A 25,000-nucleotide genomic window follows, 5' to 3' on the forward strand; every position below is an offset into this window, starting at 1 on the left:
GTGTACATGTTGTGTACATGTTGTGTACTTGTTGTGTACTTGTTGTGTACATGTTGTGTAGTTGTTGTGTACTTGTTGTGTACATGTTGTGTTCATGTTTTGTACATGTTGTGTAGATGTTGTGTACATGTTGTGTACATGTTGTGTACATGTTGTGTAGATGTTGTGTAGATGTGTACTTGTTGTGTAGATGTTGTGTACATGTTGTGTAGTTGTTGTGTACTTGTTGTGTACATGTTGTGTACATGTTGTGTACATGTTGTGTAGTTGTTGTGTACTTGTTGTGTACATGTTGTGTAGTTGTTGTGTACTTGTTGTGTACATGTTGTGTACATGTTGTGTACTTGTTGTGTACATGTTGTGTACATGTTGTGTACATGTTGTGTTCATGTTTTGTACATGTTGTGTAGATGTTGTGTACATGTTGTGTACATGTTGTGTACATGTTGTGTAGATGTTGTGTAGATGTGTACTTGTTGTGTAGATGTTGTGTACATGTTGTGTAGTTGTTGTGTACTTGTTGTGTACATGTTGTGTACATGTTGTGTACATGTTGTGTAGTTGTTGTGTACTTGTTGTGTACATGTTGTGTAGTTGTTGTGTACTTGTTGTGTACATGTTGTGTACATGTTGTGTACATGTTGTGTACTTGTTGTGTACTTGTTGTGTACATGTTGTGTAGTTGTTGTGTACTTGTTGTGTACATGTTGTGTACATGTTGTGTACATGTTGTGTAGTTGTTGTGTACTTGTTGTGTACATGTTGTGTACATGTTGTGTACATGTTGTGTACTTGTTGTGTACATGTTGTGTAGATGTTGTGTACGTGTTGTTTACATGTTGTTTACATGTTGTGTAGTTGTTGTGTACATGTTGTGTACATGTTGTGTAGATGTTGTGTACATGTTGTGTACATGTTGTGTACATGTTGTGTAGTTGTTGTGTACATGTTGTGTACATGTTGTGTACATGTTGTGTACTTGTTGTGTACATGTTGTGTACATGTTGTGTTCATGTTGTGTAGATGTTGTGTACATGTTGTGTACATGTTGTGTAGATGTTGTGTACGTGTTGTTTACATGTTGTTTACATGTTGTGTAGTTGTTGTGTACATGTTGTGTACATGTTGTGTAGATGTTGTGTACGTGTTGTTTACATGTTGTTTACATGTTGTGTAGTTGTTGTGTACATGTTGTGTACATGTTGTGTACATGTTGTGTACATGTTGTGTAGATGTTGTGTACATGTTGTGTACATGTTGTGAACTTGTTGTGTACATGTTGTGTACATGTTGTGTACTTGTGTAGATGTTGTGTACTTGTTGTGTACATGTTGTGTACTTGTTGTGTACATGTTGTGTACATGTTGTGTACTTATTGTGTACTTGTTGTGTAGATGTTGTGTACATGTTGTGTACATGTTGTGTACTTGTTGTGTACATGTTGTGTACATGTTGTGTACGTGTTGTGTAGATGTTGTGTAGATGTTGTGTAGTTGTTGTGTACTTGTTGTGTACATGTTGTGTACATGTTGTGTACATGTTGTGTAGATGTTGTGTAGATGTTGTGTAGATGTTGTGTAGTTGTTGTGTACTTGTTGTGTACATGTTGTGTAGATGTTGTGTTCATGTTGTGTACATGTTGTGTACATGTTGTGTAGATGTGTTCATGTTGTGTACATGTTGTGTACATGTTGTGTACATGTTGTGTACGTGTTGTGTAGATGTTGTGTTCATGTTGTGTACATGTTGTGTAGATGTGTTCATGTTGTGTACATGTTGTGTACATGTTGTGTAGATGTTGTGTTCATGTTGTGTACATGTTGTGTACATGTTGTGTAGATGTGTTCATGTTGTGTACATGTTGTGTACATGTTGTGTACATGTTGTGTAGATGTTGTGTACATGTTGTGTAGTTGTTGTGTACGTACAGGCGATGATGTTGCCGTAGCGATTCTTCATGCGGTTCTCGTCCTTCTTGGCGGAGTCCCAGGGAGCCGACTGTCCCTCGAAGAAGCTCTGAGGAGAAACGACCGTTTGTTCAGAAAGAGAAGCGATGATGAAAGTCATGAATAATGCAGGAAGTGTTTGATTTCCTGTTCTGTGGCTGAACACGATTAACTCCAATTAGGAGACGAGTCTCAGAGAGAACCGAGTCTCCAACAACACAGAAACACAGAATAAACTCAGAGAGACACGTAGCAGATCATCAAAGCAGAGTTTAAAGACTAGAAACTCTCACCACGACGAGTTTAAGACTAGAAACTCTCATCTCCGACAAGTTTAAGACTAGAAACTCTCACCTCCGACAAGTTTAAGACTAGAAACTCTCACCACGACGAGTTTAAGACTAGAAACTCTCACCACCAACGAGTTTAAGACTAGAAACTCTCAACACCGAAGAGTTTAAAGACTAGAAACTCTCACCACGACGAGTTGAAAGACTAGAAACTCTCACCACGACGAGTTGAAAGACTAGAAACTCTCATCTCTGACGAGTTTAAGACTAGAAACTCTCACCACGACGAGTTTAAGACTAGAAACTCTCACCACGACGAGTTTAAGACTAGAAACTCTCCCCACGACGAGTTTAAGACTAGAAACTCTCACCACGACGAGTTTAAGACTAGAAACTCTCACCACCGACGAGTTTAAGACTAGAAACTCTCACCACGATGAGTTTAAGACTAGAAACTCTCACCACCGACGAGTTTAAGACTAGAAACTCTCACCTCCGACGAGTTTAAGACTAGAAACTCTCACCACGACGAGTTTAAGACTAGAAACTCTCACCACCGACGAGTTTAAGACTAGAAACTCTCAACACCGACGAGTTTAAAGACTAGAAACTCTCACCACGACGAGTTTAAAGACTAGAAACTCTCATCTCTGACGAGTTTAAGACTAGAAACTCTCACCACGACGAGTGTAAGACTAGAAACTCTCACCACGACGAGTTTAAGACTAGAAACTCTCACCACGACGAGTTTAAGACTAGAAACTCTCACCACCGACGAGTTTAAGACTAGAAACTCTCACCTCCGACGAGTTTAAAGACTAGAAACTCTCATCTCCGACGAGTTTAAGACTAGAAACTCTCACCAACGACGAGTTTAAGACTAGAAACTCTCACCACGACGAGTTTAAAGACTAGAAACTCTCATCTCCGACGAGTTTAAGACTAGAAACTCTCACCACCGACGAGTTTAAAGACTAGAAACTCTCACCACGACGAGTGTAAGACTAGAAACTCTCACCACGACGAGTTTAAGACTAGAAACTCTCACCACGACGAGTTTAAGACTAGAAACTCTCACCACCGACGAGTTTAAGACTAGAAACTCTCACCACGACGAGTTTAAGACTAGAAACTCTCACCTCCGACGAGTTTAAAGACTAGAAACTCTCATCTCCGACGAGTTTAAGACTAGAAACTCTCACCAACGACGAGTTTAAGACTAGAAACTCTCACCACGACGAGTTTAAAGACTAGAAACTCTCATCTCCGACGAGTTTAAGACTAGAAACTCTCACCATCGACGAGTTTAAAGACTAGAAACTCTCACCACGACGAGTTTAAGACTAGAAACTCTCACCACGACGAGTTTAAGACTAGAAACTCTCCCCACGACGAGTTTAAGACTAGAAACTCTCACCACGACGAGTTTAAGACTAGAAACTCTCACCACCGATGAGTTTAAGACTAGAAACTCTCACCACGACGAGTTTAAGACTAGAAACTCTCAACACCGACGAGTTTAGGACTAGAAACTCTCACCACGACAAGTTTAAGACTAGAAACTCTCACCACGACGAGTTTAAAGACTAGAAACTCTCACCACCGACGAGTGTAAGACTAGAAACTCTCACCACGACGAGTGTAAGACTAGAAACTCTCACCACCGACGAGTGTAAGACTAGAAACTCTCACCACCGACGAGTGTAAGACTAGAAACTCTCACCACGACGAGTTTAAAGACTAGAAACTCTCACCACGACGAATTTAAGACTAGAAACTCTCACCACCGACGAGTTTAAAGACTAGAAACTCTAATCTCCAACGAGTGTAAGACTAGAAACTCTCACCACCGACGAGTTTAAAGACTAGAAACTCTCATCTCCGACCAGTTTAAGACTAGAAACTCTCATCTCCGACGAGTTTAAGACTAGAAACTCTCATCTCCGACGAGTTTAAAGACTAGAAACTCTCAAACACTTTTTATTATTCTCTCTGTGGTTGGTTTGTGTATCTTTGTTGTTGTTTTTTGTCTATTTCTTGTTGTTTTGTGTCTCTTTGTGGCCGTTTTTTGTTGATTAGTGGATATTGTGTGTCTATTTGTTGTTGTTTTGTGTCTATTTGTTGTTGTTTTGTGTCTCTTTGTGGTTGTTTTGTGTCTTCAAGGTTGTTTTGTGTCTCTTTGTTGTTGTTTTGTGTCTCTGTTGTTGTTTTGAGTCTATTTGTTGTTGTTTTGTGTCTCTTTGTTGTTGTTTTGTGTCTCTGTTGTTGTTTTGAGTCTATTTGTTGTTGTTTTGTGTCTCTTTGTGGTTGTTTTGTGTCTCTTGGTTGTTGTTTTGAGTCTATTTGTTGTTGTTCTGTGTCTCTTTGTGGTTGTTTTGTGTCTCTTGGTTGTTGTTTTGAGTCTATTTGTTGTTGTTCTGTGTCTCTTTGTGGTTGTTTTGTGTCTCTTGGTTGTTGTTTTGTGTCTCTTTGTTGTTGTTTTGTGTCTCTGTTGTTGTTTTGAGTCTATTTGTTGTTGTTCTGTGTCTCTTTGTGGTCGTTTTGTATCTATTTGTTGTTGTTTTGTGTCTATTTGTTGTTGTTTTGTGTCTCTTTGTGGTCGTTTTGTGTCTCTTGGTTGTTGTTTTGTGTCTATTTGTTGTTGTTTTGTGTCTCTTTGTGGTCGTTTTGTATCTATTTGTTGTTGTTTTGTGTCTATTTGTTGTTGTTTTGTGTCTCTTTGTGGTCGTTTTGTGTCTATTTGTTGTTGTTTTGTGTCTATTTGTTGTTGTTTTGTGCCTCTTTGTGGTCATTTTGTGTCTATTGGTTGTTGTTTTGTGTCTATTTGTTGTTGTTTTATGTCTTTTTGTGGTCGTTTTGTGTCTATTTGTTTTTGTTTTGTGTCTATTTGTGGTTGTTTTGTGTCTCTTTGTGGTCGTTTTGTGTCTATTTGTTGTTGTTTTGGGTCTATTTGTTGTTGTTCTGTGTCTCTTTGTGGTCGTTTTGGGTCTATTTGTTGTTGTTTTGTGTCTCTTTGTGGTCGTTTTGTGTCTATTTGTTGTTGTTTTGGGTCTATTTGTTGTTGTTCTGTGTCTCTTTGTTGTTGTTTTGTGTCTCTTTGTGGTCATTTTGTGTCTATTTGAGGTTGTTTTGGGTCTATTTGTTGTTGTTTTGTGTCTCTTTGTGGTCCTTCTGTGTCTCTTTGTGGTCGTTTTGTGTCTCTTTGTTGTTGTTTTGTGTCTCTTTGTGGTCATTTTGTGTCTATTTGAGGTTGTTTTGGGTCTATTTGTTGTTGTTTTGTGTCTCTTTGTGGTCGTTCTGTGTCTCTTTGTGGTCGTTTTGTGTCTCTTTGTTGTTGTTTTGTGTCTCTTTGTGGTCATTTTGTGTCTATTTGAGGTTGTTTTGGGTCTATTTGTTGTTGTTTTGTGTCTCTTTGTGGTCCTTCTGTGTCTCTTTGTGGTCGTTTTGTGTCTCTTTGTTGTTGTTCTGTGTCTCTTTGTGGTCGTTTTCTGTCTATTTGTTGTTGTTTTGGGTCTATTTGTGGTCGTTTTGTGTCTCTTTGTGGTTGTTTTGTGTCTCTTTGTTGTTGTTTTGTGTCTCTTTGTTGTTGTTTTGTGTCCTTCTCACACACACACTGAGCTCTATGTGATTGACAGCGATGAACAAAGGGGAAAAAATAAAAAACAAAAGAATCTATGGATGAAAGAACTAATGACTGTGTGTGTGTGTTTCAGATGCTAATGCTAATGCTAATGCTACCTGCCAACAGCCTCCTTCTGTCCCTGTAAAGCATAAAGACGGACCCAGAACGAGACTTCTGCTGATTAATGACGTTTCTTTCCTTTATTATCTCAGAGATTATCTGAGGTGTTTTCTCTGTCAATTTGTGTTTTTTGGTGTAAATTTATGACTTTATAATTTCAGAGATTCTCAACAAAAACTGTGGAAAAAAAGATTATAAATTAATACACACACACACACACACACACACAGTCTGTGACTTGAATTATCCAACTGCAAAGTGCAAACAACATGTAAACAATAATAATAATAATAATAATAATAATAATAATAATAATAACGTTGAGAGCTGCAGGGATGATTTATTTTGAAGGCCAACAGGAAGTCAGCCTCACCTTTGGATTATTGCACAAAATTAATTTATGACCAGAAACATTTTTTAACTTTCTTCTTAAAAATGTTTGACTTTATAAACTGAGATTGAATTTGTGGTTTGTTTTTTCATAAATTTGTGTTTGTTTTCTTCTTGTAAATTCATCATTTTCACATCCAGGAGATTTTTTCTTGAATTTGTGATTTATTTTTGTAAATCTCTGACTTCAAATTCTCATTTCATTCTTATAAATTACAGACTTAAAATAAAAGTAAATTTATACTTTTCAGAGATTTCAGAGATTATAAAATTTTAACTAAGAATAAAAAAAACCCAACAACAAAAAAACTAAGAATAGACACAAAAAGGCCAAAAAAGACACAAATGACTAAAAAAGACACAAATTACTGAAAAAAAGATACAAAATGACTAAAAAAAGACACAAAATGACCAAAAACGACACAAAATGACTAAAAAAGACACAAAATGACCAAAAACGACACAAAATGACTAAAAAAGACACAATTACTAGGAAAAGATACAAAATGACAAAAAAAACCCCAAAATGACTAAAAAAGACACAAATTACTAAAACAAGATACAAAATGACCAAAAAGACACAAAATGACTAAAAAAGACACAAATTACTAAAAATGACCAAAAAAGACACAAAATGACTAAAAAAGACACACAATAACAATAACAATAGACACATAAATCATTTTTCATGAATTTGTGTTTTTTTTACTCGTTAATTTATCGTTTTCTAAATCTCAGAGATTTTCTGTTTTTTCTTGTAAATGTCAGATGTTTTTCTCCTGCAGCTCTCAGTGATGCTAAGCTACGATGCTAATGTGTGTGTGTGTGTGTGTGTCAGCTAGCATGTGATCCAGGGGACATGAAGACAAACGGAGACGGCGTCTTACCTCGTTCAGCTGTCCGTCACATTATTAATAAGAGAAGCATGAAGGGAGACAACAGCGGTCAGAAACACAAACTCTGAGATTATAAAGTCACGACTCAGCGTCTCTGCTCAACAACCTGCTCTATGTGGTTGCTGCAACTACGTCAGCAACGTTTACTGCTCAACAACCTGCTCTATGTGGTTGCTGCAACTACGTCAGCAACGTTTACTGCTGCAACAACCTGTTCTATGTGGTTGCTGCAACTACGTCAGCAACGTTTACTGCTCAACAACCTGCTCTATGTGGTTGCTGCAACTACGTCAGCAACGTTTACTGCTGCAACAACCTGTTCTATGTGGTTGCTGCAACTACGTCAGCAACGTTTACTGCTCAACAACCTGCTCTATGTGGTTGCTGCAACTACGTCAGCAACGTTTACTGCTGCAACAACCTGTTCTATGTGGTTGCTGCAACTACGTCAGCAACGTTTACTGCTCAACAACCTGCTCTATGTGGTTGCTGCAACTACGTCAGCAACGTTTACTGCTCAACAACCTGCTCTATGTGGTTGCTGCAACTACGTCAGCAACGTTTACTGCTCAACAACCTGCTCTATGTGGTTGGTGCAACTACGTCAGCAACGTTTACTGCTGCAACAACCTGCTCTATGTGGTTGGTGCAACTACGTCAGCAACGTTTATTGCTCCCAGAAAACACTGAGTCATTCAAAAAGAAGCTCCAATTACCAAGAAAACACAACTGACCCTCACAAAACACGTGAAAACACCAGAAAAATACAAAAAATGACAAAAGAAACCCATTAAATTGCAAAACCGACACAAAACAATGAAAAAAAATACAAAATTACCAAAAAAAGACACAAAATGGCCAAAAAAGCCCTAAAATGATAAAAAATAAAGATACAGAATGACCAAAAAAGACACAACATGACTAAAAACTGTTTAAACTGTCTTTTAGAGCCCAACCAAGAACCGCTTGGCCCTATGCCATAGGAGTCTATGGGAGCTGTGGTAGAGCCTCTCATAGGAGTCTACGGGAGCTGATGCAGCAGGATGGAGGAGAAACTGATTTAAAGTGTGAAGTGGAGATATTTGTAGCAGATTGAAGAGAAACAGACAGAAGAACTCTGCTAACTTCCTGCAAATGGAGGCCGAGTGTGTGTGTGTGTGTGTGTGTGTGTGTGTGTGTTGCTAAGTGTGTGTGTGTGTGTGTGTTCCTAAGTGTGTGTGTGTGTGTGTGTGTGTGTGTGTGTCTAAGTGTGTGTACTCAGTATGTATAATGGATTAGCCCTGAGGGCAGCCCACGAGCAGGCAGCCAGACCTGAACACACACACACACACACACACACACACACACACACACACACACACACACTCTCTCCCTGTTTTGGCCCATTAGCTGGAGGGAAGATCTATAATGTATGTCCATGTGTGTGTGTGTGTGTGTGTGTGTGTGTTCAGGTAAGTAACATCCATTAGTGAGTTTCTCCTGATGAAAATGGGTAAACATGTGGACACACACACACACACACACACACACACACTCTGACAGTCTGTGTTGTGCTGATGAACTGATAATCAATGACTTGAAGTCATTGATCTGATCACCAACGAGTTACAACAGATGGATTTTATATCAGTTCTAGTTTTAATCTTGTTTAATCCAGTCAGATTAATAGTTTATAGAGAGTTTATTAGTGTTTAGTGCTGGTCTGTGTGTTGGTGTCACATAATAAATGCTCCTTTATTTCTGTGGTTCATCATCTCAGACACAATAACTTATGAACTCTGACAGTTCAGGTGTTTATCATGTTGTTGTTGTTGTGTAAACATCCCAGTCTCAGTAAACAGGTTCACCATGTGTTCCTGTTCACTAACCAGCTGATAATAAACACATTTATTATCAATAATAAACACATTTATTATCAATAATAAACACATTTATTATCAATAATAAACACATTTATTATCAACCAGGAGGATTATTCACTGGTTCATCTTCATGTATTATAAACCCAACGTGACTAGTGATCTGATGGTGAATCAAAGACTTCTAATGTTTACAGAGTTGCTCCAGCGACTCTTTAACCATCACAACTAGACGCTTCATTCTGATGTTTCCTGACAGCCGACAAGTTTCTCTTTACTGAAACATGGAGTCGTTACGCTGATTTAACCCTCAGAACAGGAAACACACTCAGCACGGAGAAACACAAACTCTGGATGAGAGAGGAAAAAAGTCGACAAAGACCAAAACGAAGGACATTTTCACTCAAATTTTAGTTCGTTTTAGTTCGTTTTAGTTCGTTTTGGAACCACAAAATACAGTTTTAGTTAGTTATCGTTTAAAAAAAAACAAAAAACTCATTTTCATTTTTATTTCAGTGAACAAAAATGTTTTTTCAATTCTAGTTTTAGTTACTTTGTTAGTTTCCGTGTTTTTTAACCACGTTATGCTGATGACAGTCTTGTTTCTGCTGCAGTCAATGTGTGTTGTTGTTGTGAGTCTTTGTGCGTCCTGAGGTCCCTAAAGTCTCTGAGCTGCATAAATCGGGTCAGACAGGAAATGAGCCAATTTTCCACTCTAGTTTCACAATAAGGGCGTTTATCAGCAGGCAACACAACACAAGTGGCTGCCATACAATCGCACAAATACACAAAAAGTTTCTCAAAGAGAATCACAGCAGCTTTTTCTCTCTCTTGGACTCTGAATGTGGGATTCTGGAGGTTTTTATTCATTCTTCAGTTAAAGAATATATAATTTTGGGTCATTTTGCGTCTATTCATAGTTTTTCTGTGTCTTTTTTGGTCAATTTGTATCTTTTTTTTTAGTCATTTTTTGGTCTTTTTTTTGTAATTTTGTGTCTTTTCTTGTCATTTTGTATCTTTTTTGGTCTTTTTTTGGTCTTTTTTTTGTCATTTTGTATCTTTTTTTGGTCCTTTTGTATCTTTTTTGGTCATTTTGTATCTTTTTTTGGTCATTTTGTATCTTTTTTGGTCATTTTTTGTCTTTTTTTGTCATTTTGTGTCTTTTTTTGTCATTTTGTATCTTTTTTGGTCATTTTTTGTCTTTTTTTTGTCATTTTGTGTCTTTTTTTGTCATTTTGTGTCTTTTTTTAAGTAATTTTGTGTCTTTTTTTGGTCATTTTGTGTCTTTTTTTGTTATTTTGTGTCTTTTTTTTAGTTAGCACAAATGTGTGTAACAAGTGGTATCAACCCAGAATTGCTGCAATAATTAATGAGACGTAACAGCAGGAGAATGGACTCGTAATGTTCTTTATCCTCTGAACATTCAACATTTATGTCAGATTCATCTTCAGCTTTAGTTTCCACATGATGAAATCTATTAGACTCTACTGTGAGTGTGTGTGTGTGTGTGTGTGTGAGTGTGTGTGTGTGTGTCTCTCTGTGTGTGTGTGTGTGTCTCTGTGTGTGTCTGTGTCTCTGTGTGTGTCTCTGTGTCTCTGTGTCTCTGTGTGTGTGTCTCTGTGTGTGTGTCTCTCTGTGTCTCTGTCTGTGTCTCTGTGTGTGTGTCTCTGTGTGTGTCTCTGTGTGTCTGTGTCTCTGTGTGTGTGTGTGTCTGTGTCTCTGTGTGTGTCTGTGTCTCTGCGTGTGTGTCTGTGTGTCTGTGTCTCTCTGTGTGTGTCTCTGTGTCTGTGTCTCTGTGTGTGTGTGTGTCTGTGTCTCTGTGTGTGTGTCTGTGTGTGTCTGTGTCTCTGTGTGTGTGTCTCTGTGTGTGTGTCTCTGTGTGTGTCTGTGTCTCTGTGTGTGTCTGTGTCTCTGTGTGTGTGTCTCTGTGTGTCTCTGTGTGTGTGTGTCTCTCTGTGTGTCTGTGTCTGTGTCTCTGTGTGTGTGTGTGTCTGTGTCTCTGTGTGTCTGTCTCTGTGTGTGTGTGTGTGTCTCTGTGTGTGTGTGTGTCTGTGTCTGTGTCTCTGTGTGTGTGTGTGTCTGTGTCTCTGTGTGTCTGTCTCTGTGTGTCTGTGTCTCTGTGTGTGTGTCTGTGTGTGTCTGTGTCTGTGTCTCTGTGTGTGTGTGTGTGTCTGTGTCTCTGTGTGTCTGTCTCTGTGTGTCTGTGTCTCTGTGTGTGTGTGTCTGTGTCTCTGTGTGTGTCTGTGTCTCTGTGTGTGTGTCTGTGTGTGTCTGTGTCTGTGTGTGTGTGTCTCTGTGTGTGTCTGTGTCTCTGTGTGTGTCTGTGTCTCTGTGTGTGTGTCTCTGTGTGTCTCTGTGTGTGTGTGTCTCTCTGTGTGTGTCTGTGTCTGTGTCTCTGTGTGTGTGTGTGTCTGTGTCTTTGTGTGTCTGTCTCTGTGTGTGTGTGTGTGTCTCTGTGTGTGTGTGTGTCTGTGTCTCTGTGTGTGTCTGTGTCTCTGTGTCTGTCTGTCTCTGTGTGTGTCTGTGTCTCTGTGTGTGTCTGTGTCTCTGTGTCTGTCTGTCTCTGTGTGTGTCTGTGTCTCTGTGTGTGTCTGTGTCTCTGTGTCTGTGTCTCTGTGTGTGTCTGTGTCTCTGTGTGTGTCTGTCTCTCTGTGTGTGTGTCTGTGTCTCTGTGTGTGTCTGTGTCTCTGTGTCTGTCTCTCTGTGTGTGTCTGTGTCTCTGTGTGTGTCTGTGTCTGTGTGTGTGTCTCACCTCGTACTCCTCCTTGAACCCGTACCCTTCGGCACACTTCATCTGTGTGATGTGCTGCAGCAGGTCGGCCACGCGGATGGCCGGGTGCAGCTGCCCCGTCTGGTAGCGCTCCGCCTCCCGCTGCTGGTAGTGGGACTGGACCAGGCTACTGGTCTCACTGGTCATGGTGTGGGAGTCGTCTGGGGAGGAACACAGGCAGCACGTCACCGCCGGGACGGACGCAGGACGGACGGAGGACAGACAGACGCAGGACGGACGGAGGACAGACGGAGGACAGACGGAGGACAGACGGAGGACAGACGGGGTGATGTCGGGGACATGGGTCACTGGTGTTCAACTGGTCAAAAGTCCACACTGTTATTATCATTTCTCTTTTAGTCTGTCCTCAGTATCTCTGTCCTCAGTGTCTCTGTCCTCAGTCTCTGTCCTCAGTGTCTCTGTCCTCAGTGTCTCTGTCCTCAGTCTCTGTCCTCAGTGTCTCTGTCCTCAGTGTTTCTGTCCTCAGTGTCTCTGTCCTCAGTATCTCTGTCCTCAGTGTCTCTGTCCTCAGTGTTTCTGTCCTCAGTGTCTCTGTCCTCAGTGTCTCTGTCCTCAGTCTCTGTCCTCAGTGTCTCTGTCCTCAGTCTCTGTCCTCAGTCTCTGTCCTCAGTGTCTCTGTCCTCAGTGTTTCTGTCCTCAGTGTCTCTGTCCTCAGTCTCTGTCCTCAGTGTCTCTGTCCTCAGTATCTCTGTCCTCAGTGTCTCTGTCCTCAGTGTTTCTGTCCTCAGTGTCTCTGTCCTCAGTGTCTCTGTCCTCAGTCTCTGTCCTCAGTGTCTCTGTCCTCAGTCTCTGTCCTCAGTCTCTGTCCTCAGTGTCTCTGTCCTCAGTGTTTCTGTCCTCAGTGTCTCTGTCCTCAGTCTCTGTCCTCAGTCTCTGTCCTCAGTGTCTCTGTCCTCAGTGTTTCTGTCCTCAGTGTCTCTGTCCTCAGTCTCTGTCCTCAGTGTCTCTGTCCTCAGTGTCTCTGTCCTCAGTCTCTGTCCTCAGTGTCTCTGTCCTCAGTCTCTGTCCTCAGTCTCTGTCCTCAGTGTCTCTGTCCTCAGTGTTTCTGTCCTCAGTGTCTCTGTCCTCAGTCTCTGTCCTCAGTGTCTCTGTCCTCAGTGTCTCTGTCCTCAGTCTCTGTCCTCAGTGTCTCTGTCCTCAGTGTTTCTGTCCTCAGTGTCTCTGTCCTCAGTCTCTGTCCTCAGTGTTTCTGTCCTCAGAGTCTCTGTCCTCAGTGTTTCTGTCCTCAGTGTCTCTGTCCTCAGTATCTCTGTCCTCAGTGTCTCTGTCCTCAGAGTCTCTGTCCTCAGTGTTTCTGTCCTCAGTGTCTCTGTCCTCAGAGTCTCTGTCCTCAGTATCTCTGTCCTCAGTGTTTCTGTCCTCAGAGTCTCTGTCCTCAGTGTTTCTGTCCTCAGTGTCTCTGTATTTTTTTTTATTTTATTTTTTTTCTCAATTAATGTAATTTTTTCCAAATCAATGTCTACATTTTTGCTCATAAATCTGTATTTTTTCTGTCATTTCCCTATAAATGTGTCAAACTTTTTCTCGTAAATTTGTCACTTTTTCGTCACTCTGTCTTGTAAATTGTCTCCAGATGCAAAAGGACAAATGATCTGAGGATGAACAGCCCAATCACAGCCACCAACACAGACATGTGACACGTGGCGTCCAATCAGGAGAGAGGACGCGTCGGCTCCGATTCTTTTCACACTGCAGCCGTCACAAATAACCTGACAGGACCAGTCCAGAACCAGCAGCCTGGACGAGTACTGGTCCAGAACCAGCAGCCTGGACGAGTACTGGTCCAGAACCAGCAGCCTGGACGAGTACTGGTCCAGATCCAGTACGGGACGGTCCAAGTACTGGTCCAGATCCAGTACGGGACGGTCCAAGTACTGGTCCAGAACCAGCACGGCCTGGACGAGTACTGGTCCAGATCCAGTACGGGTAGTTCTAAGTACTGGTCCAGATGGTCTAAGTACTGGTCCAGATCCAGTACGGGATGGTCTAAGTACTGGTCCAGCTGGTCTAAGTACTGGTCCAGATGGTCTAAGTACTGGTCCAGATCGAGTACAGGACGGTCCAAGTACTGGTCCAGAACCAGCACGGCCTGGACGAGTACTGGTCCAGATCCAGTACGGGTAGTTCTAAGTACTGGTCCAGATGGTCTAAGTACTGGTCCAGATGGTCTAAGTACTGGTCCAGATCCAGTACGGGATGGTCTAAGTACTGGTCCAGACCCAGTACGGGATGGTCTAAGTACTGGTCCAGATGGTCTAAGTACTGGTCCAGGTGGTCTACGTACTGGTCCAGACCCAGTACGGGACGGTCTAAGTACTGGTCCAGGTGGTCTAAGTACTGGTCCAGATCCAGTACGGGACGGTCTAAGTACTGGTCCAGGTGGTCTAAGTACTGGTCCAGACCCAGTACGGGATGGTCTAAGTACTGGTCCAGATGGTCTAAGTATTGGTCCAGGTGGTCTAAGTACTGGTCCAGACCCAGTACGGGACGGTCTAAGTACTGGTCCAGGTGGTCTAAGTACTGGTCCAGGTGGTCTAAGTACTGGTCCAGACCCAGTACGGGATGGTCTAAGCACTGGTCCAGATGGTCTAAGTACTGGTCCAGGTGGTCTAAGTACTGGTCCAGATGGTCTAAGTATTGGTCCAGATGGTCTAAGTACTGGTCCAGATGTGGTCCAGGTTCTGGGAGCTGCAGTGTGAAGAGAGCAGAGTCCTGGAACAGAACAAACCTGGAAGAAAGGTCCGGGACTCTGACGGAACATTTCAACAAACACTCGGCGGACAAACCTCCCACTACTCTCTCTAGCTCTGTTCCTATTGGCTAGCCTGGGGCTGACTGACCAATCAGAAACTCTCTATCCCAAACAGCCCAACCAGTCATGGCGAGGGCGAGGAGATGGCGGTGTGATGCGGGCGGTGGTTTGTGACGGACGGATGAGACGACCACGACTACAGAACCAATCGGAGAGAGGTGGGCGGGGCCGATTGGTTCGAGGTGAAATGGTGGGAGGAGTCGGGGATTGTGATGTCACAAGTTCACAGAGGGGTAAAATGAGGCGTGGCCAAGCTAACTGATGACATCACAGCGGGTGGGTCCATGCATTGGCAGTGGTGACCCCCCCAACATGAGCCCCGCCCCCTTAGCCCCAAACTTAACCACTTACCATTAATGGGCACTTTACACAGAGTAGATAGAAGAGAAGAAGAAGAAGAGGAGACAGAGTATCAGCAACAACTTTAGCTTTAGCCTGAGCTACCGCTAACACAGCTAGCATTAAGCAACAGAAACTAGCTCCTACAGTGGCTCTGTTTGTTCTGACTGAGCTAACCTGGCTAACTGACCGCTAACGTCCTGACCTGCTGAGGAGAGAGGAGGACCTGAAGCTAAGCTAGCAGTTAGCGTCAAGACGTGCCGGTTAGTTTAGCAGAGTGAGAGGATTTTACTTTCAAACATGAGTCAACACTTTCCCGAAAATCTGTCACATTTGTCATGTAAATTTGCCACTTTTCCCCGTAAATTTGGCACATTTCCTGTAAATTTGCCACTTTTTTCTCCAAAATATTTGCCACATTCCCTGTAAATTTGCCATTTTTTTCTACAAGATTTGCCACTTTTCCCCTTAAATTAGTAAATTAGCTGTAAGTTTGTCACTTTTTCTACTAATTTTGCCACTTTTTCAACTAAATTTGCCACTTTTTTCCCGTATATTTGTCACTTTTTCCTGAAAATTTGCCATTTTTTCCCCATAAATTTGCCACTTCTCCCGTAAATTTGTTACTTTTTTCTACTAAATTTGCATTTTTTCCCCCGCGTAAATTAGTCAATTTTTTTCTACTAAATTTGAAAAACCAAAAGCAGCCAAATAAATTTGTAAATTTTTTCTCTTAATTGTGTCACTTTTTCCTATAAATTTGCCGCTTTTCCCCCTAAATTTGTCACTGTTTTCTACTAAATTTGTCACTTTTTTCTTCTAAATTTGCCGCTTTTTTTTTTAACTCTGGGAAGTTTGTCACTATTTACCATAAATGTTTCACTTTTTTTCATGTAAATTCATGACTTATTTCCCATAAATCTGTGAATGTTTGCTTTGTGAGCCTGTGCTCCGTATATTTTGAGCATGAGTATTGTTTAAAAAGTTTGCAGTTACAAACTCTGAGCGAGGTTCACTTCCAGCATTTCCATCATTTATTTCCTCTTTAAACTGTCTTTTAGAGCCAAACCAGGAACTGTTTGGCCATAACCTTAGAGAAGTGCTGACGGAGCACAAATTCAACCAAACCAAAGCTTTTTGTTCCAGCAGTGAACCTTACCATGTCCTGAGATTCTCATAGGAGTCTATGGGAGCTGTGGTAGAAAACGTCTGCAGTGAACAAACTATTTCAGGGCGTAAAGTGAGTTATTAGAATCAGATCAGTGAACTAACAGCTGCTGCAGAACGACGTGTTCGAAGGATGGAACTTGTTGTTGTTGTTTTTAGTTGCTGTGTTTAGTTGTAAATAAGTAAATAATGTTTATGAAGGATCGTTATGAGGCTGTTTATTTATTACATATCTCCACGAGAAACATCCAGAGATCAGCAGCGAACAGCACCTCTGACTGACTCGGCTGTTTGTTTGTTTGTTTGTTTGTTTGTTTGTTTGTGTTTGTCCCAGTCCTGAGGGCGTGTTGTGTCCATGCAGAGGTTGGAGGTCACAGACAGACGTGATGCGGATGGAGTGAAGCCCACCGTCGTTTCCAAACAAACAAACAAAAACAAAAACTGAACTGAAAAGGTCAAAATGTATCAAATACATTTTAAAACAAAATGTCATAAATAAAAAGGAAATGAATCAATAAAAAAGAACAAAATTTATATAAAAGAAAATAAAATAAAATATAAACAAACAAATAAATAAATATAATGATCATAAATGGAGGTTTAGGAGAAAAATAAAAGATACAAAACTGAAAAAAATAAAAGTTAAAAAAACCCAAAGAACCAAAAGCAGCCGAACGAGAAGCAAGCAGGGATGGATGGAAGCAAGTATCACTCTCTCTTTCTCTTTCTCATTCTCTCCATCCTCCCTGTCCTTCACTGTGCCCCACCTGTCTGTCCACTCCCCGTCTGTCTACCTGTCTGTCTACCTGTCTGTCTACCTGTCTGTCTACCTGTGCACGTTGCTCTTTCTGTCCTACAGAAGAAGAAAAGAAAAGTGTCTCACCCAGAATTGCCGTCGGAACGAAAGGATCTGCCATCAGGACACATCAGCAGCAGACAGACAGGCAGAGAGACAGACAGGCAGAGAGACAGACAGACAGGCAGGCAGAGAGACAGACAGACAGAGAGACAGACAGGCAGGCAGAGAGACAGGCAGGCAGAGAGACAGACAGACAGGCAGACAGACAGGCAGGCAGAGAGACAGACAGGCAGGCAGAGAGACAGACAGACAGGCAGGACAAAGGAAAAAGAAAAGAAGAAGAAGGAAAAGTCAGCTCCCTACATCCCCGTATATCCCAACAGCAGCCACAGTCCGGATCATTCTGTCAAACGTCTGCACACTGCGCTTTTTCTACTAAATTTGACACTTTTCCCGCAAATTTGTCACTTTTTTCCATAAATTTGTCACTTTTTCTACTATATTTGTCAATTTTCTCTACTAAATTTAACACTTTTCCCGTAAATGTGTCAATTTTTTCTACTAAATTTGTCACTTTTTTCTACTAATTATGCCACTTTTCCAATAAATTCTAAGAAAAATTGACACTTTTCCCGGAAATTTGTCAAATTTTTATAGAAAAAAAACAACTTTTTTCTCGTTAATTTGTCACATTTTTCCTATAAATTTGCCACTTTCTTATTCTGAATTTGCCACTTTTCCTGCAAATGTGTCACTTTTTTGCATAAATTTGTCACTTTTTTCTACTTCTGTTCTGCTTGATGGAAACAGTTACAGGTGTGTGTGTGTGTGTGTGTGTGTGTGTGTGTGTGTGTGTGTGTTACCTGGGTAGTAGGAGTTGGGGACGGTGGTGCTGATGGTGTTTGTCTTCAGGGTGAAGGAGGACGGAGACGACACAGCTGGACAAAGAGACAACAGAGACGAAGATAATCAGAGAAAACCAACAGCTGATCTGTGTGTGTGTGTGTGTGTGTGTGTGTGTGTGTGTGTGTGTGTGTGTGTGTGAGTGTGTGTGAGTGTGAGTGTGTGTGTACTCACTGCGTCCGTTCAGTGTGTGTGTGTGTGTGTCCACCATGGTTGTGTGTTGGGAGCTGTTGACCATCAGAGTCATTTCCTGTCTGGAGCTCAGCGTTTCCTTCCTCTTCTTCGCCAACTTCCTGCAGAGACGAAAACAAACGATCATGAAGACGCTTCACACCCGCACGAGTTAAGGTGGAATGATTATAACATGTACTTCTAGTTAAGGTGGAATGATTATAACATGTACTTCTAGTTAAGGTGGAATGATTATAACATGTACTTCTAGTTAAGGTGGAATGATTATAACATGTACTTCTAGTTAAGGTGGAATAATTATAACATGTACTTCTAGTTAAGGTGGAATAATTATAACATGTACTTCTAGTTAGTCTACATTGTCTACATAGTCTACATTAGTCACTTTTACTGTAAATGTGTAAATTTTTTCTCGTAAATTTGCCACTTTTTCACAAATATTTTTCACTTTTTTCTCCTAAATTTGTCACATTTCCTGTAAATGAGCCAGTTTTTCTACTAAATTTGTCAATTTGGACAAACAAGAACCAGAGAAATAATCAGCAGATCAACTCACAATAAATTAAGAAATCACTGCTGACGTAAAATACATTATCCACAGAAATCTGTCTGTCTGTCTGTCTGACTGTCTGTCTGTCTGTCTGTCTGCCTGTCTGTCTGTCTGTCTGTCTGTCTGTCTGTCTGTCTGTCTGCCTGTCTGTCTGTCTGTCTGTCTGTCTGTCTGTCTGTCTGTCTGTCTGCCTGTCTGTCTCTCTGCCTGTCTGTCTGTCTGTCTCTCTGCCTGTCTGTCTGTCTGTCTGTCTGTCTGTCTGTCTGTCTGCCTGTCTGTCTGTCTGTCTGTCTGTCTGTCTGTCTGCCTGCCTGTCTGTCTGTCTCTCTGCCTGTCTGTCTGTCTGTCTGTCTGTCTGACTGTCTGTCTGTCTGTCTGCCTGTCTGCCTGTCTGTCTGTCTGTCTGTCTGCCTGTCTGCCTGTCTGTCTGTCTGTCTGTCTGCCTGTCTGTCTGTCTGTCTGTCTCTCTTTTATAACCACTGCAGAGTGAAAAAACATCTTTAAACCACAGAAAAACATCCTTTTATCCTCTCGTCCGTCCATCATCTGTAGATCACACACACACACACACACACACACACACACACACACACACACACACACACACACACACACACATTCACTCTGTCTGTTTTAAAAGCTCGATTTATTTTCTCTCTTTCTATTCCGAGTGTGTGAATAAAAAAACATCCATTTGTCCGATTGCTGACACACACACACATATACACACAAACAAACACACACACACACACACACACACACACACATGAACACACACTGAAAAGTTTAACCCTGACCTGAAAATGGAAAAAGAAAAAAATACTGAAACATATTTATATATTTATATATATAAAAGCCTTTTAAACTGGAAAGTAAGACATCAGTGAAAGCAGCTGTGTGTGTGTGTGTGTGTGTGTGTGTGTGTGTGTGTGTGTGTGTGTGTGTGTGTGTCGGGGTGAGCATGGATGACGGTGAAAGCGCCCCGAGGCGAGGCGCTGCCCTCCTCCCCCTCATGTCTCCCTTTTCTTCTTCTGAGCTTCAAAAAACCTGCAGAGTCTGAACACACACACACACACACACACACACACACACACACACACAGGACAGACACACACACACAGGACAGACACACAACGACCGAAAAGAGACACACAACGACTGAAAAGAGACAAAAAACTGCAAAGAGACACACAACGACTGCAAAGAGACAAAAAAAACTGCAAAGAGACACACAACGACTGCAAAGAGACACACAACGACTGAAAAGACACAAAAAAACTGCAAAGAGACACACAACGACTGCAAAGAGACACACAACGACTGCAAAGACACAAAAAAACTGCAAAGAGACACACAACGACTGCAAAGAGACACACAACGACTGCAAAGAGACAAAAAAAACTGCAAAGAGACACACAACGACTGCAAAGAGACACACAACGACTGCAAAGAGACTTTTCTCATCTTAATAATAATTATAATATTAATATTACCGTTAATAATTTAAATATGTTTTCAAAAGAGACTCACTGTGTGTGTGTGTGTGTGTGTGTGTGTGTGTGTGATGACATCACCAGCGAGGTGTCGGTGTTGATTGATTTAGCAACACACACACACAGATGCATGTCAAGGCTAATCTATGCTAATCTAATGAGCGACAGGACAATGACACGCTGTTAACGCTAATGGATGCCAGCGTGTGTGTGTGTGTGTGTGTGTGTGTGTGTGTGTGTGTGTGTGTGTGTATGTGTGTGTGTGTGTGTGTCTCTCCTTGTAACAATCATTCGATCAGACAGGTTTATTACAGCCAGCTAATTCTATTAACCCTGCTCCACTGCACACACACACACACACACACACACACACACACTCACACACACACACACACACACACACACAGCCTCCTGCAGCAACATGAAGCATGAAGCGTCCACATACTTTTGGCCTCAGTTTGAGTTTTATTTTAGGATTTTTATGACAGAAAAGACGATATTATAAGAACATTATTATTATTATTATTAATAATACATTTGTTATTATTATTATTGTTATTATTATATTTATTATTATCGTTATTATTATTATATTTATCTGACTCGCTTCAACTTCAATTCTGATGAACAGAAGAGTTAAAAAAAAATTCAGAATAATTATAAAGAAAATTTATATTTTTCAGTTTTTTTAGACCATCAAACTGCCAAATTATATATAAATATACACATATAAAAACACACACATATATATATATATAGTAAATAATAAATAAATTGATACAAAATGAACCACAGAGCTCCAATAATCACATTTATGTGATTATTGGAGCTCTGTGGTTCATTTTGTATCAATTTATTTATTATTATTTACTAATATTAGACTGAGCTGCAGCTGAAGACTCTCACACACACACACACTCACACACACACACACACACACACACACACACACACACACACACACACACGGTGACCTGAGGAGGAGTGTGTCTCCCTGTGGAGGCGGAGGATGGAGATACCTGCAGGTTTCTCTCCTCGTCTGTTTATCGATCAAAAACTTTTATTTTTACTTTTCACATCAGAGAATCAAACAGGAAGCAGGAAGTGTTCGACCAATCAGGAGCCGGAACCTGGAGGCGTGTTGGAGTCGAGTCAAAACAGAAAAAACTAACACACAGCCTCTCCTGTCCTCTCCCCTCAGCTCTGTGTAAACAGCCTCTCCTGTCCTCTCCTCTCTGCTCTGTGTAAACAGCCTCTCCTGTCCTCTCCTCTCAGCTCTGTGTAAACAGCCTCTCCTGTCCTCTCCTCTCAGCTCTGTGTAAACAGCCTCTCCTGTCCTCTCCTCTCTGCTCTGTGTAAACAGCTTCTCCTGTCCTCTCCTCTCTGCTCTGTGTAAACAGCCTCTCCTGTCCTCTCCTCTCTGCTCTGTGTAAACAGCCTCTCCTGTCCTCTCCTCTCCTCTCTGTGTAAACAGCCTCTCCTGTCCTCTCCTCTCTGCTCTGTGTAAACAGCCTCTCCTGTCCTCTCCTCTCTGCTCTGTGTAAACAGCCTCTCCTGTCCTCTCCTCTCTGCTCTGTGTAAACAGCCTCTCCTGTCCTCTCCTCTCTGCTCTGTGTAAACAGCCTCTCCTGTCCTCTCCTCTCTGCTCTGTGTAAACAGCCTCTCCTGTCCTCTCCCCTCTGCTCTGTGTAAACAGCCTCTCCTGTCCTCTCCTCTCTGCTCTGTGTAAACAGCCTCTCCTGTCCTCTCCCCTCAGCTCTGTGTAAATAGCCTCTCCTGTCCTCTCCTCTCTGCTCTGTGTAAACAGCCTCTCCTGTCCTCTCCTCTCAGCTCTGTGTAAACAGCCTCTCCTGTCCTCTCCTCTCTGCTCTGTGTAAACAGCCTCTCCTGTCCTCTCCTCTCTGCTCTGTGTAAACAGCCTCTCCTGTCCTCTCCTCTCTGCTCTGTGTAAACAGCCTCTCCTGTCCTCTCCTCTCTGCTCTGTGTAAACAGCCTCTCCTGTCCTCTCCTCTCTGCTCTGTGTAAACAGCCTCTCCTGTCCTCTCCTCTCTGCTCTGTGTAAACAGCCTCTCCTGTCCTCTCCTCTCTGCTCTGTGTAAACAGCCTCTCCTGTCCTCTCCTCTCTGCTCTGTGTAAACAGCCTCTCCTGTCCTCTCCTCTCTGCTCTGTGTAAACAGGGTGATTCTGACAGAAATGTCAACATTTTAAGCTTTGTGTTGGTCGCTTTAATAACCAAAACTTTCAGAACTGATGATGCATTCGTGACCGTTGGAAAGTTCAAACTCTGATGATAACGTCTGTTTTCACAGTTTATTTCTCCAATAAACGGAGGATTTTTCTCCGTTTATTGGAGTGAAGTAAACATACGTGGGGTTCAGAGAGTTCACCAACACTGACACTGAATAAAGAGATTCTGACACTAATATCAGCATTTAACACTTTTTAGAACTGATGATGCCTTCAAGGACTGTCAGTAAGTTCAGACTCTTGCGATAACGTCTGTTTTTACAGTTTCTCTCCATTTAAACTGGATTTCTTCTGTTTTGGCCCCTGAAATAGGATCCAGATTTAAAAAATACAAACATGATTCATCACTTAAATCAAATGAAAAGACTCAAAAACCAACCAGAGGGACACTCAACACATCAGCTGGTTCATGTCAGGATCAGGATCAGGATCAGGATCAGGGATCAGGGATCAGGGATCAGGATCAGGGATCAGGATCAGGGATCAGGGATCAGAGGGATCAGAGGGATCAGGATCAGGGATCAGGGATCAGGATCAGGATCAGGGATCAGGGATCAGGATCAGGATCAGGGATCAGGATCAGGGATCAGGATCAGGGATCAGAGGGATCAGGGATCAGGGATCAGGGATCAGGATCAGGGATCAGGGATCAGAGGGATCAGGGATCAGGATCAGGGATCAGGGATCAGAGGGATCAGGATCAGGATCAGGGATCAGGGATCAGGGATAAGAGGATCAGGGATCAGGATCAGGGATCAGGATCAGGAATCAGGATCAGGGATCAGGATCAGGGATCAGGGATCAGAGGGATCAGGATCAGGATCAGGGATCAGGGATCAGGGATAAGAGGATCAGGGATCAGGATCAGGGATCAGGATCAGGAATCAGGATCAGGGATCAGGGATCAGGATCAGGGATCAGAGGGATCAGGGATCAGAGGGATCAGGATCAGGGATCAGGGATCAGGGATCAGGGATAAGAGGATCAGGGATCAGGGATCAGGGATCAGAGGGATCAGGGATCAGGGATCAGGGATCAGGGATCAGAGGGATCAGGGATCAGAGGGATCAGGATCAGAGGTATCAGGGATCAGAGGGATCAGGGATCAGAGGGATCAGGATCAGGATCAGAGGTATCAGGGATAAGAGGATCAGGGATCAGAGGGATCAGAATCAGGATCAGAGGTATCAGGGATCAGAGGATGAGGATCAGGGATCAGAGGGATCAGGGATCAGGATCAGGATCAGAGGTATCAGGGATCAGAGGATGAGGATCAGGAATCAGAGGGATCAGGGATCAGAATCAGAGGATCAGAGGATCAGGGATCAGAGGATCAGGATCAGGGAGCAGGATCAGGGATCAGGAGCAGAGGGATCAGGGATCAGAGGGATCAGGGATCAGGATCAGGATCAGGATCAGGATCAGGCAGGACAGGTGTGATGTGTGGGTGAAGGTGAGGGTGAAGGTGAGGGGTCAGAGGTCAAAGGTTACTCACAGGTAGTAAGTGTAGGAGTGATAATTTCTCCGTCTGGTGGGCGGAGCGAGGGAGGGATGGAATGGAGGGAAAGAAAAAAGAAAAACAGAAAAAGGAAAACAACAGATTAATGTCTCAGAACAGATGAGTCAAACGGAGGAGAGGTGTCAATCACAGTGTGGGGGAGGGGCAGGTGAAATGGTTGTCATGGTTACAGGTCTGAGGCCGGTGTCCACTTTATTAGGTACACCTGGACCGTTTATCCACCGTTACACATCAGATTTATCTGATTTAATGAGAATAAACTAAAGATCTAAACAACAACAACAACAACAACAACAACATGATGCTGAACTGAGTCTTTGTCTGCTGTTAAAACAAAGCTTTTCTGGACGGAGTCTGGAGCAGCAGAAGTTACGTAAAAAACAACCTAACATACGTAAAAACAACTTAAGTTACGTTGAAAACAATGTAAGTTACGTAAAAACAACCTAACTTACGTGAAAACAATGTAAATTATGTTGAAAACTACGTAAGTTATGTAAAAACAACGCAAGTTACCTTAACAACATAAGTTACGTAAAAAACAACGTAAGTTACGTAAAAACAATGTAAGTTATGTAAAGACAACGTAAGCTTTCTAAAACAGCGTAAGTTACATAAAGAAATGACATAAAAGTCTAAAAGCAACGCAAGTTAGCTGAACAACGTAAGTTATGTAAAAAGAACGTAAGGTACGTAAAAACAATGTAAGTAACCGAAAAACAATGTAAGTAACCTAAAAACAATGAAAGTTACGTAAAAACAACGTAAGTTACCTAAACAACGTAAGTTACATAAAACAACGTAAGTTATGTAAAAAAAATGTAAGTTACATAAAAACAACGTAAGTTATGTAAAAACAATGTTAGTTATTTAAAACAATGTTAGTTATTTAAAACAACGTAAGTTCCGGAAAAACAAAGTAATTTACTTAAAAACAGCTTAAGTTACAAAAAACAATGTAAGCTATTTAAAAACAACTTAAGTAAGCTAAAAACAACGTTATTAACGTAAACCTGGGACACGACCCCGTTCTCCTGGTGAACGTCCGTCATCTTTTCAGACGTA

The 25,000-nt window shown here is 41.8% G+C and overlaps 1 protein-coding gene across 1 annotated transcript in view; it reads right to left on the bottom strand.

Moving 5' to 3' along the window:
• Window positions 1–25,000, bottom strand: part of LOC131962389 (receptor-type tyrosine-protein phosphatase mu-like) — a gene marked incomplete at its 3' end in the record, with an annotated part of 101,832 nt that overhangs the window by 17,320 nt on the left and 59,512 nt on the right. Inside the window, exons 19-24 of the mRNA XM_059327389.1 lie at window positions 23,912–23,944; window positions 18,109–18,227; window positions 17,895–17,969; window positions 17,116–17,142; window positions 11,876–12,054; window positions 1,929–2,016 (exon numbers count right to left, since the gene is read on the bottom strand). Coding sequence (XP_059183372.1) covers window positions 1,929–2,016; window positions 11,876–12,054; window positions 17,116–17,142; window positions 17,895–17,969; window positions 18,109–18,227; window positions 23,912–23,944 — 521 coding nt within the window. The remainder of the gene's footprint in view (window positions 1–1,928; window positions 2,017–11,875; window positions 12,055–17,115; window positions 17,143–17,894; window positions 17,970–18,108; window positions 18,228–23,911; window positions 23,945–25,000) is intronic.

Source organism: Centropristis striata, chromosome 23 (assembly GCF_030273125.1).
Source record: "Centropristis striata isolate RG_2023a ecotype Rhode Island chromosome 23, C.striata_1.0, whole genome shotgun sequence".
Lineage (NCBI taxonomy): Eukaryota > Metazoa > Chordata > Actinopteri > Perciformes > Serranidae > Centropristis > Centropristis striata.